This window comes from Dermochelys coriacea, chromosome 5 (genome assembly GCF_009764565.3).
Source record: "Dermochelys coriacea isolate rDerCor1 chromosome 5, rDerCor1.pri.v4, whole genome shotgun sequence".
Taxonomy (NCBI): Eukaryota; Metazoa; Chordata; order Testudines; family Dermochelyidae; genus Dermochelys; species Dermochelys coriacea.
Window position 1 is genome coordinate 87,059,125 of NC_050072.1, and position 18,517 is coordinate 87,077,641.

Below are 18,517 nucleotides of genomic sequence, written 5' to 3' on the forward strand. Positions count from 1 at the left end.
CTCCTGTATCCACGTTCATTATTTTGGCTTCAGCTATAACTGACTCAATCTGAGTAGCAATGGTTATTGCTTTTTCTAGTGTAAGTTGTGGTTCTAGAAGTAAGTGTTCTCTTACACGAAGCATGGTTGTTTTCTCAATGAGCTGGTCTCTAATCATCTCATCTGCCATATTCCCAAAGTCGCAAATTACAATCAGACTCTTCAGGGAAGCAATATACTGCATTGTAGTTTCCCCTGGTTTCTGCTCATGCTGGTGAAATCTGTGGTGATTAGCTACTACATTCACTTTTGACACAAAAAAATTCTTTAATGCAGTGAGTGCAGTCTCATATTTATCATCTGCAAGGGGAAAAGTGTAAAATATATGCTCCCTTTCTGCTCCAAGGCAGTGGATCAGCAGAGCACACTTTTTTACTTCAGAAATCTCTGTAGCACTGATTGCAAGCAGATAAATCTCGAACATATGGATCCAGGTAGTAAAAGCAATTGGAGGCTCACCTGGGCTTTGCAGAAAGGGTGCAGGTGGGTTCAGAGGCAGAAGATCCATCCTTGTCGCCAAAATGTATCAACCAGGCAAGGTACTAACAAGCTTCAACAGGACTTTATTTTCAAAGTGGAAACCTCTTTACCAAGCTGCTGCTGCACCCTTTGTAGCTTTCTCCCAGGCTCTCAACTCCTCCCCCATCCTCCTGTTTCCTGTCCTTTCAGACTTCCAACAGCCAGTGCTCACAATTCTAATAATTACAAGCAACATCTAAACACCACACATGCCCATTCATTCTAGAGCTGTGGTGGGCAACCTGCAGCCCGCGAGCCGCATGTGGTCCATCAGGGTAATCCGATTGCGGGCCACGAGACATTTAGCTGACATTGACCATCCGCAGGCATGGCCCCCTGCAGGTCCCAGTGGCCATGCTTCGCCATTCCCAACCACTGGAAGCTGCGGAGGGCTGTGCCTGCGGATGGTGAATGTCAGCAAAATGTCTCGCGGCCTGCAATCAGATTACCCTTATGGGCCACATGCGGCCCGCGGGCTGCAGGTTGCCCACCACTGGACTAGAGTCTCTCTGATGAGATTGTAATGATGTGTATTGATGTGGGCACTTGTCCACTGGGAACTGGACCAGGGACATCAACTCACTCACACAGACAAAAAAGCTAGAGAGCAATAACATTCTATCACTAGTAATCTGGGCTAAATTTGAACAAGTGACCTATGTGCCAAATGGATCACATTGTGCCAGTGATATTTATGAGGAAATCCCAACTGAAAACTTAGCACTTGCATATGGCTTTACATTTGAAAAACAAAATATACTCCACATTCAAGCATTAATGAATATATTCTGACAGCACTTATGTGGGGTAAGTTAGTATTATTATCCCTGTTTCTCAGATGGGAAACAGGGGAAGAGATATTAAGATCAACTTTTTCTAAAGCGGCCATTTCTATCAGATGTCTCAGTTTTTTGGTGTTAAACTTGAGATGCTTTCAGAGGCATGGAGCACCCAAAATTCCATATGAAGCCAAATGAAGTCAATGGGATCTGTGGCTGCTCAGCACCTTTGAAAATGGGGCCTCAAATTGGGTAGACAAAAATTAAAGGGCACTTTTAAAAATCTGATCCTTAATGACTCTCTCAAGCTCATACAGTGCCAGAGCCAGAATTCGAACTCAGGAATTCCTGGCTCCTACTCCTGTACTAGACTTCTTGATCATACAGCTGCTCAGAAAAACCTAGAGATGAAATCCCATTACACCTTCTTTAAGAGAATATATCTGAGAAGTGTTGAGAAGGAGACATTCTTACATCTTCCCTCCATACTGGAATTACAGAAAAAATAAACCAGGACAGAAAAATGACATTTCGTCTATACCTTGTCATGGTGTGCTGTAAATGTGTGACGTGTCCTTCCACTGGGTATCACTCCCTTGACTTCACACTGCTGCCAGGTTAACAAACCTGTTGGAAAAGAGCCTCACATAATTATATATTTTCCACTGATTTCCCTTGCGATCTGAAAATCATAAAATTTACATACTACAGCCTTTTAAAATGCAGCTATAATCCAAAAACTGGTTGCAAAAATAGACTTGTGGGGGATCCAGATTTATTCTCTCCCAATTTGTTCAGTTCACCAGTTAGAAGATACTTTTTCAAATTGACAACACTGCAAACAATGTGTGATCTGAAAACCAAACCATCTTCTTTCTCAAAAAGAAAAGGAGTACTTGTGGCACCTTATAGACTAACAAATTTATTAGAGCATAAGCTTTCGTGAGCTACAGCTCACTTCATCGGATGCATCTGATGAAGTGAGCTGTAGCTCACGAAAGCTTATGCTCTAATAAATTTGTTAGTCTCTAAGGTGCCACAAGTACTCCTTTTCTTTTTGAGAATACAGACTAACACGGCTGCTACTCTGAAACCTGTCATCTTCTTTCTGCTTCTTATATCATTACCAATAATAAAGACTGCAGTCAACAATTTATTCAACAATTTTGTTGATGATGCCTGAGGCAGAATAGACTTTAGCTCACTCTTACATATCTTGGATTGCTCTATGGTGCTAACAGTATTTAAAAACTCATTTTTGTCAGGAAAGTAAGTGGACAGGCTTTGAAGCCATAAAGTACCATGGTATGTTGAGTGAGAGGTACCATTTTTATGTAGTTACTTTTCTGATTATATCCAGACTGTGACTAATTTTCCTATATTACACTTCAGCAGAAAACTTGGTGGGACAGCATAGTAAATTGTTGCAAGAAGTTTTACCTGAAAGGCTAATAGATCAAAGGAAATTACAGTTATAGTTCATGGGTTAGCAAAACAGAGTGGTGCAAAACAACCAACTCTCACTGCTGAAGAAACAATGTGCGGGAAAAATATTTTTTGCAGGTCAGCTGGAGTGAACCATTTTGAGCTAGATTGTGACTTTTTAGCCACTGTCCTGAAGAGAAGGCCATGTCAAGTTGCAATGCCTCAGAAGGAGCACTCGGGAAGTTGGTACAATCTTTCCGGTGATGCTCCTTGCCATAAGAGGTGAGCAATCTGCTACCTTTATGTGCTGGCTCCACTCCACAAGCTGATGCAAAAGGGGAGTGGGATCACAGCCCTGCCTCCTCCCTCCTCCCTTTGCGGAGCCCTGCTTCCTGGGGGTGAGGGGGGTGACCAAGGCTAGGCTGTCTTTATGCTCCCCAAAGTGCAGGGAGCACAGAGACTGGTCTGTGTGTAACCTTTGCACAGCTGCAGAGAGGGGTAAATGGTCTTGCTCACCCCTCTGGCCCCATGTAGTTGTGCAGGGGCCACACCTGGTCCCATGTAACCATACCGAGGCCACACCCAATTTGCCCCCATGCAGTCTCACCTCAAACCTCTGATAAAAATAAAGCCGATTTTGCAGATGGAACACTCCCTTTACAGTGAAAAAGCCAAATTCTCTGCAAAAATGGCCTATTTCCATCTGGACATATTAAAATTCAAGTTTGAGTTGGGAGAGGGAAATTTCAATTAACTTATCCCAGAGGACAAACAGTTCACAAGAGGGGCTTGAGATAATGGCTTGTTTCTAACGTCTTTTTTCCTGACTCAGGATAGGTGAAAGAAGCAGTTGTCTCCAGACAAATAACTTAATGACTGTCCCCTCCTAATAATTTGGGTTGTCCCTGAATCTGGTCTGCAGATGTAAATACACTGGATGTATTTTCATGAGGAAATATCCAAATGCATGACAAAGCAATACAATTATTTCATATGAGTTAGCTCATATCCATCCTTGGAAAGAAGGTATTTGAAATGAACCAATGAGAACTTTCCAGGAAGTACCTCAATTTACCCTGTGTGGTTCCTCTGAAGACAGTAAATGTGGTGGGTGAGGACGGAGTTAAGTGGGAAGGATAGAAAAATGGGTAAATTTTCATCTACTCTCCAGCTGTGTATGCCTGTTTTATGATTCTTTTAAGGATTTCTATTTTGCAGGCCTATCAGATGTACGAATAAGGCAAATGTAATTAAATAAACTATGCAACTCTTTCAATATACTTTGGCTGGCTTTAATTTTCTGTTGTGAATTCACCTTTTTAGTACTATATTTACAAGCTTATATTTAAGACTATATTCTTGGCGCATCTCTCAAAAACAGGTAACAGAAATGATACTTCACACAAAGGTCAAAATTTTCTCCCCTCCTCTGTAGGTGCCCACTAACACAGATGAACCTTGGTAGTTCTGCAGCACAGGGGCTAGGAAGAAACAATCCAAGAGCTCACAAAGTGGGTGCAGGCTCTTCTGCGTTGCATAGAGTCCAGTACAGAAGAAGGTCTTGCACAGCCACAGATCTCTGGGAGTCTGACTGAAGTACCTACTGCTGTGCAGATTCTCCAATCCTTCTGTCAGTGGAAGGGGCACTAAGGCTGCGGGGCCTAGTCCTGTCCTCAGAATGGAGTTTTGGCTGCAGAGCAATTCTGCACCAACTCTGGATCCTGCTTGGAGGTTAGAAATAGTACCACGGGATCTGTAAGACAGGTCTGTGATACTCCTCTTATCACACTTTATATATCTATAAAATGTACTAAGAAGGAAATTATCTGCAATTCTAAAAGATACCTGTATCCAATGCATGCACATCAGTGCAGTAAGTATTTTCACCCGAACAACCACCAAACATGTATATTACTTGTCCAACTGTTGCAAAAGCATGGCCTGACCTGAAACGAATAAAATAACATTTGTAGCCAATCGTTTTTCTAACATTCACTAAGTAAGCAAAATTACTGAAACAGGAAGAAGCCAGACTGCTATTTGCTACCGGTCAGAACAACATAGGGGAAAATATATTCTGTTTGTTACACTCTTAGAGGTGTAATGTTACAGCATCTGTGCTTTCCTCCCCTTCTCTGAAGAAGCATTAGCTCTTATTTCCATATAGTAGCTGCACATCTGCTTGTGTGCATTACATCTATAAACAACTCAACCATTTTTCCTTGTTATTCTAGAGAGGTTCCCTCATCCACCTTTCAATATCTCGGGCTAAATCCAGGTGCACTAAAGTGGGAGTCAGTGCATGGAGGTGGTGTGGTGGGCTTAGGTGGTTTTCCCCACCTTTCAACCTCCTGAACCTGAGGGATGTCAGGGAGTGTGCTGGCACAGGAATGGAGTAATGAGCCCTACATGAGCTCCTCTTGCCCCATCCTATGTAAGGGACATTTTGGGAGCAGAAAGGAAGGGGACATGTCAGGGGTGGGGCAGAGCATGAGGTTCTCAAGTGATCTTTAGGGACTGTTATATGCCAGTGCAGATAAATGAAGATATAAGAAGGCAACAACAAATCCCTTTTACGAAAGAAATCATCTGTTTAAAAAAGAAAAAAAACCCTTATGTTTTCTAATTAAAGCATAATTAACAAAGACTAGACACCTGTACATCTGATAAATCATTTCTCCATAGTAACTCTGATACAGCAATTCCCTGTTTTAAATTGGTATTATAGAAGGAAAACTCCTACATTAAATTATATCCTAAAAGAGAAAGAGAAGACTTAAAATAATAGATGGGAGAATTCTGATAGAAGAGAGCTTTTAGAAATGGCCACATTAACCATATTGATTACCATTTCTTCCTGATTCAGAGAGGAGAGAGTTTTTGCATTGAGAAAATGTTTGGCTTTCTCCAAGCCCAAAAAGTTCCCAAAATGTTAATATAACAGGCTGGACCTACAAGTGCATGTATGCGTAGTATCATTAAAATATCATCCTTTCATCATGAATAAGGATTTGCAGTATTCAAAAGTAATGTAGGGCCAGAGTTTTAAAGGTATATTAAAGGCTTATACATACAGATAGATGCCTAGTCAGATTTTAAGAGCACCAAGGCACCTAATTTTCATTGAAATCAATAGGTGTTAGGCACCTTTGTAGATCCCACTAAGCATCTATCTGCAGCTTTAGACACCTGAATACCTTCAAAAGTCTAGCCTCTGAACATTTTATTAAAATATAAAAGCTACAGGAATCAGTTTAACCCTAAATGTGATCTGTGAAGTATTTTTTTTTAAATTGGTCTGGTGTCCCTTTCTTTATAAAGTCTACCCAAATGCCCTGTTTGTCATTTGCATTGTTAATACTTGCTTTTCAACATAGAAATATAAGGGTTCTGGATTGTCAAGCCTGGGAGGCGTAAGGGATGTTTATTGTGATTGAAGAGAATACTCGATCTTTTAACAAATGCTCCCTTAATTCCAAATGTTAATTTGTCATTGGAATTAAATAGTTATTACTAAAACACACCCCCAAAAGATTTTAAACAGTATAACTAAATCCTTCCCCCACAATTGCACTCTTTTGGGTGTTGTGATGTCACCATTTCACTAGTTCTCCAGGCACTGTAGAGTCTTTCAGCTCAGGCAAGACTTGCATTGCTAATATAAAGAACAGATATATAGTTTTACAAGACTTTCAAGCCTTTTTTATACAGCATAGAGAAAAATACAAACTGGATATCATTTCCTGTGCAAGTCACCAGTGATACACATAAATCCTGATTTATTAATTTTTAAGGTCTCAGGGAACATCACAAAATCTTTACAAAACTCGGATTTTGTAACTACTAATTTTGGTAAGAATTATGGATATGGGGTTGGCTAGAGCACAAATTTTGAGTAACAGGGATATTGGGGGGTTGGAGAATTAGGCCCTGATCTTGCAATTGTTAGCATGGAAGCAACCACTGCACCTATTGTAGGGGCCAATCAGTTGCAGAATCGGGGCCTATGAAGGAGCAAAGCAACTGCCATCCAGCACAGCAGGGATTAAAGAAAATCTTTGGGTTCAGCTAGCCCTGCCCCGCTATACCTGCAGCTAATACCAGGCCTGGTCAGGGTAGAAAATAAGGGAAGCTGAGTGGTGAGATGGCAGGAGCTATCTGCTGGCTGAGATGGATCAGTAACCTTCCAGCCAGCACAGCAATTTGAGGCAAGTAAGGGTTCCCCTGCCAAGGGGCGTGTGCAAATAAGCCCTAGCTGTGAGGCAACTGGACTAGTGAGGACATGCTCCAAACTAAAGAGACTTGTAGGAAGTAACCCATGGAAGCTGGTCTTTACACCCACACACACTGGGAGGGAGACACATCTTTCCTGTTTAGGGGTAGAACTACATAGGGCCCTGGGCAGGGACCTGGTGGAGAGGGAAGGCCTGGGTCCCCCTACCACCCTCTCTGGCCTTACAGATTGAAATACCAGCTACTAGGCCACCTGGCCATGGAAAACCCAATACCAATATAGTTAAAGCTCTAACAACTTTTGGGTGTAGTCAAGACCATTGCTAAAGAATCCCAATGACCTTAATTGAGTCTCCATGTAGGTGTGAAGGTCCACAGAGCTTAGTGCAGACCTGGAACTCAAAGTTTCTACGGTGTTAATGAAAGTGACACTGATGGCAGGGAAGAGACACTTAGTGAACAGCCACATAGTCCTGCCAATGCATCTCAATCATAACTTGCAACATTTTGGCTGAGAGGAAAAAGAAACTATTTTAAAGATACCCTAACCTATTTACTTTGGCCAGTTTCTTGTTGGCTCATAGTAAACAGCAGGAGCAGGATGTAGAGATCTGCAAAGGAAGTTCTGAATTGTGGAGCACTGCTTCATGGAGTCTTGATCTGCTGCAGTTGGAGGGCAGTGTGTATGTCTGTGTATGTCACACATTCCTGAGTAGGATGCTGCATTCCAGGACCTTCAAAGGAAGGTTCTATTCCCCATAGCCCTTGCAGAACTCCTCTGTGGGAAGCCTTTTTTTTAAATCAAGCATTGGGGAGGTGCGAAGATTTAAGCTTATTTACTAATTCCCTACCCCCTTGTTTTCTTTGCCATGAGTAATCCCATGTCATCAAAATATAGATACAGAGCCAGGGTCAGAATAAATTCTATTTGACAACCAATTCTTTGTGCACCTGATATATAAAGCAGAACTTGTGATTTTTAGAGTAAAACTTTTTTCATGGTAAATGCAAATGTATGAGAAATATTTAATTTCCATGACAATTACTGGGTTTAAAGTACCTTGAAAGACTGCTGAAAATCACATGGCTATTTAGTGATGTGATTCTATAACTGGAATCTTAGCCATCAACATTTCTGGACACTAAATTTTTTAATTCTGCATTCTATATATATATATATTTTCAGTCGCACAGAGCCAAATTCAACCCTAGCATACAAAGTATAAAAACAATTGCAGGACTAAATCTGGTCTAAAGCTCCTCATCTGCTATTTATAAATACAGTGCAACAATTCCTGCTTTTAAGCATCACATTTGCCTCTACAATTAGTCATCATAGAGTACAGTCATATGTTTCCCTAATTTAGATTTGTAATTAAACTGAAGGGGAAAAACAAGAAGAGGGTAAAGATCTTGGATTATTAACATGTCTGAGTCACGCTCAAACCTGTACTAATCATTCTGTCAGTCATCATGAATGAATTTAGTTTAAAGCAGAAATAAAAAAGCACTATGAAAAAATAAGAAGCTCTCATAGAGGGTGACAAGGGGTTATGGGATTAATTTTACAATGAAACTTTCTTGATTCTATCAGCAAAGGTGCAACAAGTGAGAAAAGCCAATAAAGCAAATCATCCCCAAGCACAATATTAGAAATCCCTTAATTTAAAAATATACCTGTGACTCGAAGCACCCCTGTATTCACAGCCTACACACACGGTAGTAATCTTTGTACAAAATACGCCTTCTGAGGTATCACTTGAAAACTAATAACTCACTTATCATTAATATTCTTGTGTGATGTATGTATGTGGTGCGTATTAAGAGTTATGATATGTGCCAGAATTATATTCTTAAAATGTGTTTCACAAGCAGTGCATAAGCACAGTCTGCCTTAAACAAAAGAATATGGGTTTACCCCAATTTGCATATATGCTGTAAATAGGGCCATCAAACTAACAAGGTGGTGGAAGCGGGAGACTGAAGGAAACAGAACAATTTGCATTTTAGCAAACAGCAGGAGGGGAAGAAAAAACGTGGAGCTTCCTTCACCATTAGACTCCATGTCACCTTCCTCAGAGCTTAAATAAACTTTAATTTCAGGGGTAACCTTTAGAAGAATCCATTTCAAAGGTTTACTGGTCTATAAAGATTGAGGGGCTGCAGACAGGCTGCCGAGGTCAGGATTACTGAACCAGAGCTGGCTGCATAACACAGACACTCAGAGTGTGACCTGTGTGCTTGTTGCTAACAGTGTCCCAGTCTGGGAGCTACAGTAGCAAAGCATTGAGGCACTCAGTAGTACAGGGTCTGAGGTGGCACAATACCTCACCAGTCTGGATTGCACCCAAGAAGGTAGGGTGACCAGACAGCAAGTGTGAAAAATCGGGACAGGGGGTAGCGGGTAATAGGAGCCCATATAAGAAAAAGACCCCAAAATCGGGACTGTCCCTATAAAATTGGGACATCTGATCACCCTACAAGAAGGTGACAGTGGCATAGTCAAAACAAGGTTTACACACAGCTTGCTATTTTAACTGCGTATTACACTTTAAGCACTGGTGTAACAATTTTAAGTGATTCTCAAGTGTGAAGGCTGGAAACAGTAAAAGAAAGGTTACAATTTTATTATTTTCTGTTTGTTTATTTTGGGTAAGGGAAATAGAACAAACGTAAAGATGAAAACAGGAATGTCAGAAACTACAAAGTTAGGGTTTGTATACACTACCTCTTGTGTCGGTATAACTTGTCACTCAGGGGTGTGAATAAGCTGAGCGATGTAAGTTACACTGACTTAAGCGCCATTGTGGCCAGCACTATGTCAGTGGGAGAGCTTCTTCCACCAACACAGCTACTGCCTCTTATGAAGGTGGTTTTATTATGCCGATGGGAGAGCTCTCTCCCATCAGCATAAAACGTCTTCAACAGACGCGCTACAGTGGCTGCCGCCGTAGCACTTCTAGTGTAGACTAGCCCTTATTGTGGGCCAGGTTGGAGAATGAAAAAATGAGAGAGGTGCATGAACACCAAAAATGATTAGCTGAACAGAAAGACAAGAGTGTGAACACAAAAGTGGGAAGCAGACATGAGAGCCCAGGAGAGAGAGGCAGAAAGGCAGCAGCAAGAAGAAGCACGCTGGAGGGTCCTGGAAGCAGAACGAGCTGCTCACCAGCATGCCATGGAGCTGAAAGAAAAGGAACCCAAGAAAATGAGAAGGAAAAGCTGCATGCCCAGAGCATAATTTAGAAGTAGGGGAAGATCCCAGAGTTCCCAGGTGCTCCCTCCATCCAAGGAACACCCACCTGGGAGAAGCTCTGCCCTGCACATAAAGAAGCAGACTGTATAAGAATACATTACCACTTTTGAAAGATTATGTAAGGATCATACTGTAGTTTTAGAACACAAGAAAGTCCCCACACTGATTGCAGGGTTGTCTGATAAAACCTTAAATGTATTTAATGAAATGCCAGTTGAACAGGCTTTGAAATATCCCAAATTAAAAAAGCTGTCTTGCAAAGGTTTCAAATTACTATTGAGGTGTAAAGGTTGAAACTCAGAAATCTCAGGAAAAGTGCTGGCATGAGTCATAGTGAATATGTCTATAAAATGTGAGATTGAATGAGAACAGGCAAAGGGACAAGGGGCTGAGAACTGTGTCCAGTTGTTAGACCTCTTTGCTCAAATGTTCTGGGGAAATCAGAAACACAGTTGGGATAAATCTCTACATTCTGTACAGGAAGTTGACATCCTGATTCCTTCATGCAAGCCCAAAAGTCTGATGAGGGCAAGACAGAGAAGGACGGGCAGAAGCTTGGTGTAAAGGGGGGGCACCCTTCTTTTATCCCTGGGAAGACGGAAGGCAGTGAGAAGCCCAGGCACTCACTTTCCCAGAACTCAGAGTAGCAGCCGTGTTAGTCTGTATTCGCAAAAAGAAAAGGAGTACTTGTGGCACCTTAGAGACTAACAAATTTATTAGAGCATAAGCTTTTGTGAGCTACAGCTCACTTCATCGGATGCATTTGGTGGAAAAAACAGAGGAGAGATTTATATACACACACAGGTTTCAGAGTAGCAGCCGTGTTAGTCTGTATTCTCAAAAAGAAAAGGAGTACTTGTGGCACCTTAGAGACTAACAAATTTATTAGAGCATAAGCTTTCGTGAGCTACAGCTCACTTCATCGGATGCATTTTTTCCACCAAATGCATCCGATGAAGTGAGCTGTAGCTCACGAAAGCTTATGCTCTAATAAATTTGTTAGTCTCTAAGGTGCCACAAGTACTCCTTTTCTTTTTGAATATACACACACAGAGAACATGAAACAATGGGTTTATCATACACACTGTAAGGAGAGTGATCACTTAAGATAAGCCATCACCAGCAGCAGGGGGGGGAAAGGAGGAAAACCTTTCATGGTGACAAGCAAGGTAGGCTAATTCCAGCAGTTAACAAGAATATCTGAGGAACAGTGGGGGGTGGGGTGGGAGGGAGAAATACCATGGGGAAATAGTTTTACTTTGTGTAATGACTTATCCATTCCCAGTCTCTATTCAAGCCTAAGTTAATTGTATCCAGTTTGCAAATTAATTCCAATTCAGCAGTCTCTCGTTGGAGTCTGGTTTTGAAGCTTTTTTGTTGAAGTATAGCCACTCTTAGGTCTGTGATCGAGTGACCAGAGAGATTGAAGTGTTCTCCAACTGGTTTTTGAATGTTATAATTCTTGACGTCTGATTTGTGTCCATTCATCATCTGGACCACCACACAACAGAACCACTAACCCAGGAACCTATCCTTGCAACAAAGCCCGTTGCCAACTCTGTCCACATATCTATTCAGGGGATACCATCATAGGGCCTAATCACATCAGCCACACTATCAGAGGCTCGTTCACCTGCGCATCTACCAATGTGATATATGCCATCATGTGCCAGCAATGCCCCTCTGCCATGTACATTGGCCAAACTGGACAGTCTCTACGTAAAAGAATGAATGGACACAAATCAGACGTCAAGAATTATAACATTCAAAAACCAGTTGGAGAACACTTCAATCTCTCTGGTCACTCGATCACAGACCTAAGAGTGGCTATTCTTCAACAAAAAAGCTTCAAAACCAGACTCCAACGAGAGACTGCTGAATTGGAATTAATTTGCAAACTGGATACAATTAACTTAGGCTTGAATAGAGACTGGGAATGGATAAGTCATTACACAAAGTAAAACTATTTCCCCATGGTATTTCTCCCTCCCACCCCACCCCCCACTGTTCCTCAGATATTCTTGTTAACTGCTGGAATTAGCCTACCTTGCTTGTCACCATGAAAGGTTTTCCTCCTTTCCCCCCCCTGCTGCTGGTGATGGCTTATCTTAAGTGATCACTCTCCTTACAGTGTGTATGATAAACCCATTGTTTCATGTTCTCTGTGTGTGTGTGTATATAAATCTCTCCTCTGTTTTTTCCACCAAATGCATCCGATGAAGTGAGCTGTAGCTCACAAAAGCTTATGCTCTAATAAATTTGTTAGTCTCTAAGGTGCCACAAGTACTCCTTTTCTTTTTCCCAGAACTGTTCCCCTCCTAGAAATCCCCATCACAGACCTCCTGTGCAGGAGAATGGTCAAAGAGGGTGCTATCAGTGTAACTCTATTGAGCATAATTGCTCTAAGCTAAAAACCCCCCAAAACATTTAGCCACCACCCAGGTTAATACTGTGACTATTAACACACTGTACTATGGGGTGCCTGGGCCATTGAAAGCTCCACATCACCCCAGGAGGTTTAGGCTGGGCTCTGGCAGGAGGACCCTGTGAGGCTTGACTCAGCAGGAAGTAACACCAGCAGGACCTAAGTGACAGTTCCTCACAGCCCACTGATTGGCTGGCACAGTTCTTAAGTCAGACTGCCTGCCAGTTTCAGCTTCAGACTGTGTGCAAGAGACCACAGACTCTGGTTTCCAAATCTGCCGGTCTCCTGATGCCTGGGTCTTGTTCTGCCCTCTGGCCAGTCTTGGATTCTGGCCCTCTGGTACATAACCAGGCCTGACCTCTGCTCTGACCGCTAGGTCTGACTGCTCACATCCCAATTACGACACACAGAGGTTCATGCTGAGCCCCTGGTTAATTTTGTGGGGTCTGACTCTGGGGAGGTGGAACTGGTATTTATCAAGGTTGCTGAACTAAATGGCAGGGAATCACAGCCTGGAGAAACACTGGTAGCGCACAAATTTCTCTGTGGAAAAGCATGGTCAGAAAAACTAATATGTTAGCTGGTGAGGATGTAGAGCTCCTGGCATTGGGGAAATATAAAATCCCTGTAACTCTGGCTAAAATGCATTTGGATTGGGAAGTTACCTTGAAGGCTGGGGTAGTTAGACAGCATTCCCACAGCAATGCTGGTAGGAAATGATATTCTTAATATGTGCAAAACTGTTAAAATTGTAACCCATAGTAAAAAGGAATAATTGTCCCATGATCTCAGAGAATTCTGTAGATAAAGATATAGCTGTCTTGTGCTTTCAAGTGTGCCGAGGCCAGCTTTTGCATAGCAAAGGAAAGTAGTATGCTCTTAGAGCTGGAGGATGGGAAGAATTAAACCCTGTTACTGAATAATCTGTCCCAGCTGCCAGTATTTTGCAGATGAACAAAGGGCAGACCCTATTCTAGGGTGCATAAAGGGATATGTCCTGAAGGGATTCCCCCACTGAAGGGAAATTGGGAAATGTTTTTTGAAAAGCAAGAGAGACTATGCAGGGAATGTCCCCTGGTGGGAAAGCCATGGAAAACCTTACAAGCAGCTGGTTGTACCTTCCCAGCACCAGGACTGTCCTTTTGCTGGTCACTTAGGGGACCAGAGAACCTATGAGAGGTTATAGAAATATTTCTACTGGTCAGGGACACAGAATGAGGAGGGAGATTATTGCAGGTCTTGTGAATTGTCTCAAAAAAGAAAAAGACCTGCAGGACCCTAGAAAGTTTGTCTCCACCCCTTGCCTGTAATACAAGAGGCATTTTATAGGTTAGCAATGGACACTGTGGTCCCTATCCCACGTCCTACCCAAAGGGGGAAGAAATATATGTTGCCACAGTTTTGGGGTTCAGGGAACTTTGAATTGATGCATGTGGAGTAGCCAGTGGCTAAATCCTATTGCATCATTGCCGGGGGTATTCATCCTCAAGTGATAAGCAATTGAATTACTTGTATACTACATTACTGTGTTAAAAAGTGTATAGAGTGAGGTCTTTTCTAAAAGTTAATGACACACTGGTGATTAATGTCACTGACATGCATGTAGTAATACTATATGAAGAAATATAGATACTTAATGATATTATGCTTTAAAGCCTGTGACTAAACCAGGTGACACAGATTCCCTGTCAGACAGGAGAGAAGGCAGCTATCTACCAGTCTCCTATGAACAAAGGCCAGAGCCCAGTCTAGAGTACATAGTGTCTCCTATGTAGAATAAGCACAGTGGAATCAAAGCAATGAAAGCCCCATTTACATACAGGGGATGGGAACCCACAGGAAGGGAAAATCAGCATGAGGTCATTGAACTTTTAAGGATAAAAGCAAGGATAGAAGCCATCTTGGTCATCCATCACTAGACAGACTCACGGGAACAGAGCTGTTGCTAGCTGAGAAAGATGGTTTTTCAACCAAGGAGGGGTTGAAGTCTCTGGAAACGGAATACAGGTAAGAAACCTGTAGACAAAGATCTTTCACTTAGAAAGACAAGGGAAGCCTGCATCGTATACTTCTGTTGAAGGTCCTGACTGAATGAAAGTCACCATGGCTGGGAAGAAGAATGACTGGTGAGAGGAATGAGTGTTGAGAGAGACCATCTTCAACAAAACCTGTACCCTGCTAGATTTCATAGAATCATAGAATCATAGAATCATAGAATATCAGGGTTGGAAGGGACCCCAGAAGGTCATCTAGTCCAACCCCCTGCTCAAAGCAGGACCAAGTCCCAGTTAAATCATCCCAGCCAGGGCTTTGTCAAGCCTGACCTTAAAAACCTCTAAGGAAGGAGATTCTACCACCTCCCTAGGTAACGCATTCCAGTGTTTCACCACCCTCTTAGTGAAAAAGTTTTTCCTAATATCCAATCTAAACCTCCCCCATTGCAACTTGAGACCATTACTCCTCGTTCTGTCATCTGCTACCATTGAGAACAGTCTAGAGCCATCCTCTTTGAAACCCCCTTTCAGGTAGTTGAAAGCAGCTATCAAATCCCCCCTCATTCTTCTCTTCTGCAGACTAAACAATCCCAGCTCCCTCAGCCTCTCCTCATAAGTCATGTGCTCTAGACCCCTAATCATTTTTGTTGCCCTTCGCTGTACTCTTTCCAATTTATCCACATCCTTCCTGTAGTGTGGGGCCCAAAACTGGACACAGTACTCCAGATGAGGCCTCACCAGTGTCGAATAGAGGGGAACGATCACGTCCCTCGATCTGCTCGCTATGCCCCTACTTATACATCCCAAAATGCCATTGGCCTTCTTGGCAACAAGGGCACACTGCTGACTCATATCCAGCTTCTCGTCCACTGTCACCCCTAGGTCCTTTTCCGCAGAACTGCTGCCGAGCCATTCGGTCCCTAGTCTGTAGCGGTGCATTGGATTCTTCCATCCTAAGTGCAGGACCCTGCACTTATCCTTATTGAACCTCATTAGATTTCTTTTGGCCCAATCCTCCAATTTGTCTAGGTCCTTCTGTATCCTATCCCTCCCCTCCAGCGTATCTACCACTCCTCCCAGTTTAGTATCATCCGCAAATTTGCTGAGAGTGCAATCCACACCATCCTCCAGATCATTTATGAAGATATTGAACAAAACGGGCCCCAGGACCGACCCCTGGGGCACTCCACTTGACACCGGCTGCCAACTAGACATGGAGCCATTGATCACTACCCGTTGAGCCCGACAATCTAGCCAGCTTTCTACCCACCTTATAGTGCATTCATCCAGCCCATACTTCCTTAACTTGCTGACAAGAATGCTGTGGGAGACCGTGTCAAAAGCTTTGCTAAAGTCAAGAAACAATACATCCACTGCTTTCCCTTCATCCACAGAACCAGTAATCTCATCATAAAAGGCGATTAGATTAGTCAGGCATGACCTTCCCTTGGTGAATCCATGCTGACTGTTCCTGATCACTTTCCTCTCCTCTAAGTGCTTCAGGATTGATTCTTTGAGGACCTGCTCCATGATTTTTCCAGGGACTGAGGTGAGGCTGACCGGCCTGTAGTTCCCAGGATCCTCCTTCTTCCCTTTTTTAAAGATGGGCACTACATTAGCCTTTTTCCAGTCATCCGGGACTTCCCCCGTTCGCCACGAGTTTTCAAAGATAATGGCCAAGGGCTCTGCAATCACAGCCGCCAATTCCCTCAGCACTCTCGGATTTAGTTTTAGACTTTTAGATGTGTTTTCACTCTTATTTGCTTGTACCCTTTCTAACTATATTCCTTTTACTTGACATCACTTAACCTATGTCCTGCTATTAAATTTGTTTTACTATAGCCCACCTCAGGGCTGTGTTTGCAGGGAAGAGTGTCATTACCTCATTTGGGTTAATAAGCTGTGATATGCTTCCTTCTCTGTAAAGGAACAAATTAACCTTATTATTTCTCTGAACTATCCAGGAGCGAGCTGAACATTGGGATAATTTGGGATTTTTATTTTATGAAACACTTGTCTGTGCCTCTCTTATGTGTCAATGATTCTACTGACATGGCAGGAAAATGAAGTCAAAGCTCAGTAGGGCTATATGAAATTTCCCTAAAACAGTGACAAAAGATTGTACATTTCTTCTTTTCAAACTCACTCTGGAGATTGCCAGATCCAGCAAAAATAATGCAGCCACTTTCACAGTGTATGAGGTTATGGAAAATGATATTGTTTCAATGTTTCTCCAACTACATGAGGTTTAGCAGCACTAAAGCAATACATATTTGTCATGCCTAATGGGATTTAATCTTTATTTTGTTTTTAATTGTTCAAAAGCTTCTCTTTGAAAATAAACCGTCAAGAAAAAGGCTTGAGAAATGAGTGAAGATTCTGACCCTTCAATACTGTACACAATAACTGTTAATTTGTTATTTTGTGTTTCTTCACTGTTTTATGCAAAACACATGCCAAAACACAGCATTAAATAACAGAATATTAATAATGAAAGTGACATTTCTTATTCTGTGAAGTAAAGAATTATTTTAAAGTAATCAAATTAGTATTACATAAGCACTGAGTTGTGGAGGCATTGGTAATGGCTCTATCATTGAGGCAGCATTGAGATTTGTACTTAAAGCAGGGATTAAAAATATCTTTGCTTAGTTTCCAAATTGTGCAAAACAATTCTTCAGAAGTCAACTAAATACAGTGGGGGTTTTTTTTTTTAGTGAAATATTTGCTGAATTTTTTTTTTAGATAAAAGTTTTTTCCCTTTAGTCTTGAACATCCAGGAAAATTTCTCCTTCAAAGTTCTTTCTATTTTGAGCCTGATTTTTTTTCCCCCAGATTGAAAGCATTGTTATGGTGTGAACACAATCTGTTCTCTAACTTAATGGCCCAAGGAGCCTATATTTGACTTTCTGTATGTGGCCTATTTTGTCAGTACAGAAGAATCCAGTACATTTCTTCCCTATCTGTGCACCACCTTGATTTATCACAGCCTAAACATAATTTTAATTAATTATTTTTGTGTGACTATATTAAAAAGTTGCCATTGTTTCTTTGTGAATCTCAGAAAGAAGCACAAAATTATCCCAAATCTGATGTACACTCTTGCTATTTTTGGGTAGAAATTGGAGCTAATTGGCAAAACCTTCTGAGCATGTGACTCCATTTTGATCCAGTCCCCTTAATCATTTAATTCTTATTCCCTATGAGGGTAGTCTTAGAAAATCACTAACCTTGCACCAGGTCCTGAACCAGTGGTTTTGACTGGGATCCAGCTGAGAGATACTGAAACATAATATAGAATTTTAAATTACAGGATATAGTAACAGCAATGCAAACAAGACATTACTAAGGGTATGTCTACACTACGAAATTAGGTCAAATTTATAAAAGTCGGTTTTGTAGAAAGCGTTTTTATACAGTCAAGTGTGTGTGTCCCCACACAAATGCTCTAAGTGAATGTAGTCGGCGGACTGTGTCCACAGAACCGAAGCAACCGTCGACTTCTGGAGCTTTGCACTGTGAGTAGCTATCCCACAGTTCCCGCAGTCTCCACCGTCCATTTGAATTCTGGGTAGAAATCCCAGTGCCTGATGGGGCTAAAACATTGTCGCTTGTGGTTCTGGGTACATGTCGTCAGGCCCCCGTTCCCTCCCTCCCTCCATAAAAGCAAGGACAGACAACCGTTTTGCGCATTTTTTCTTGAGTTACCTGTGCAGACGCCATACCACGGCAAGCATGGAGCCTGCTCAGCTAACCGTCACCGTATGTCTCCTGGGTGCTGGCAGAGGGGGTACTGCATTGCTACACAGCAGCAGTTTATTGCCTTTTGGCAGCAGACAGTCCAGTA

General features: G+C 42.1%; 1 protein-coding gene across 1 annotated transcript in view; it reads right to left on the bottom strand.

Annotated features, from left to right (window-relative positions):
* The window catches only part of LOC119855830 (acyl-CoA-binding domain-containing protein 6-like), a 94,442-nt gene that overhangs the window by 45,944 nt on the left and 29,981 nt on the right, over positions 1-18,517 (bottom strand). The window contains exons 8-10 of the mRNA XM_043515468.1: positions 17,901-17,952; positions 4,608-4,708; positions 1,879-1,964 (exon numbers count right to left, since the gene is read on the bottom strand). Of these exons, the coding sequence (XP_043371403.1) occupies positions 1,879-1,964; positions 4,608-4,708; positions 17,901-17,952 (239 nt within the window). The remainder of the gene's footprint in view (positions 1-1,878; positions 1,965-4,607; positions 4,709-17,900; positions 17,953-18,517) is intronic.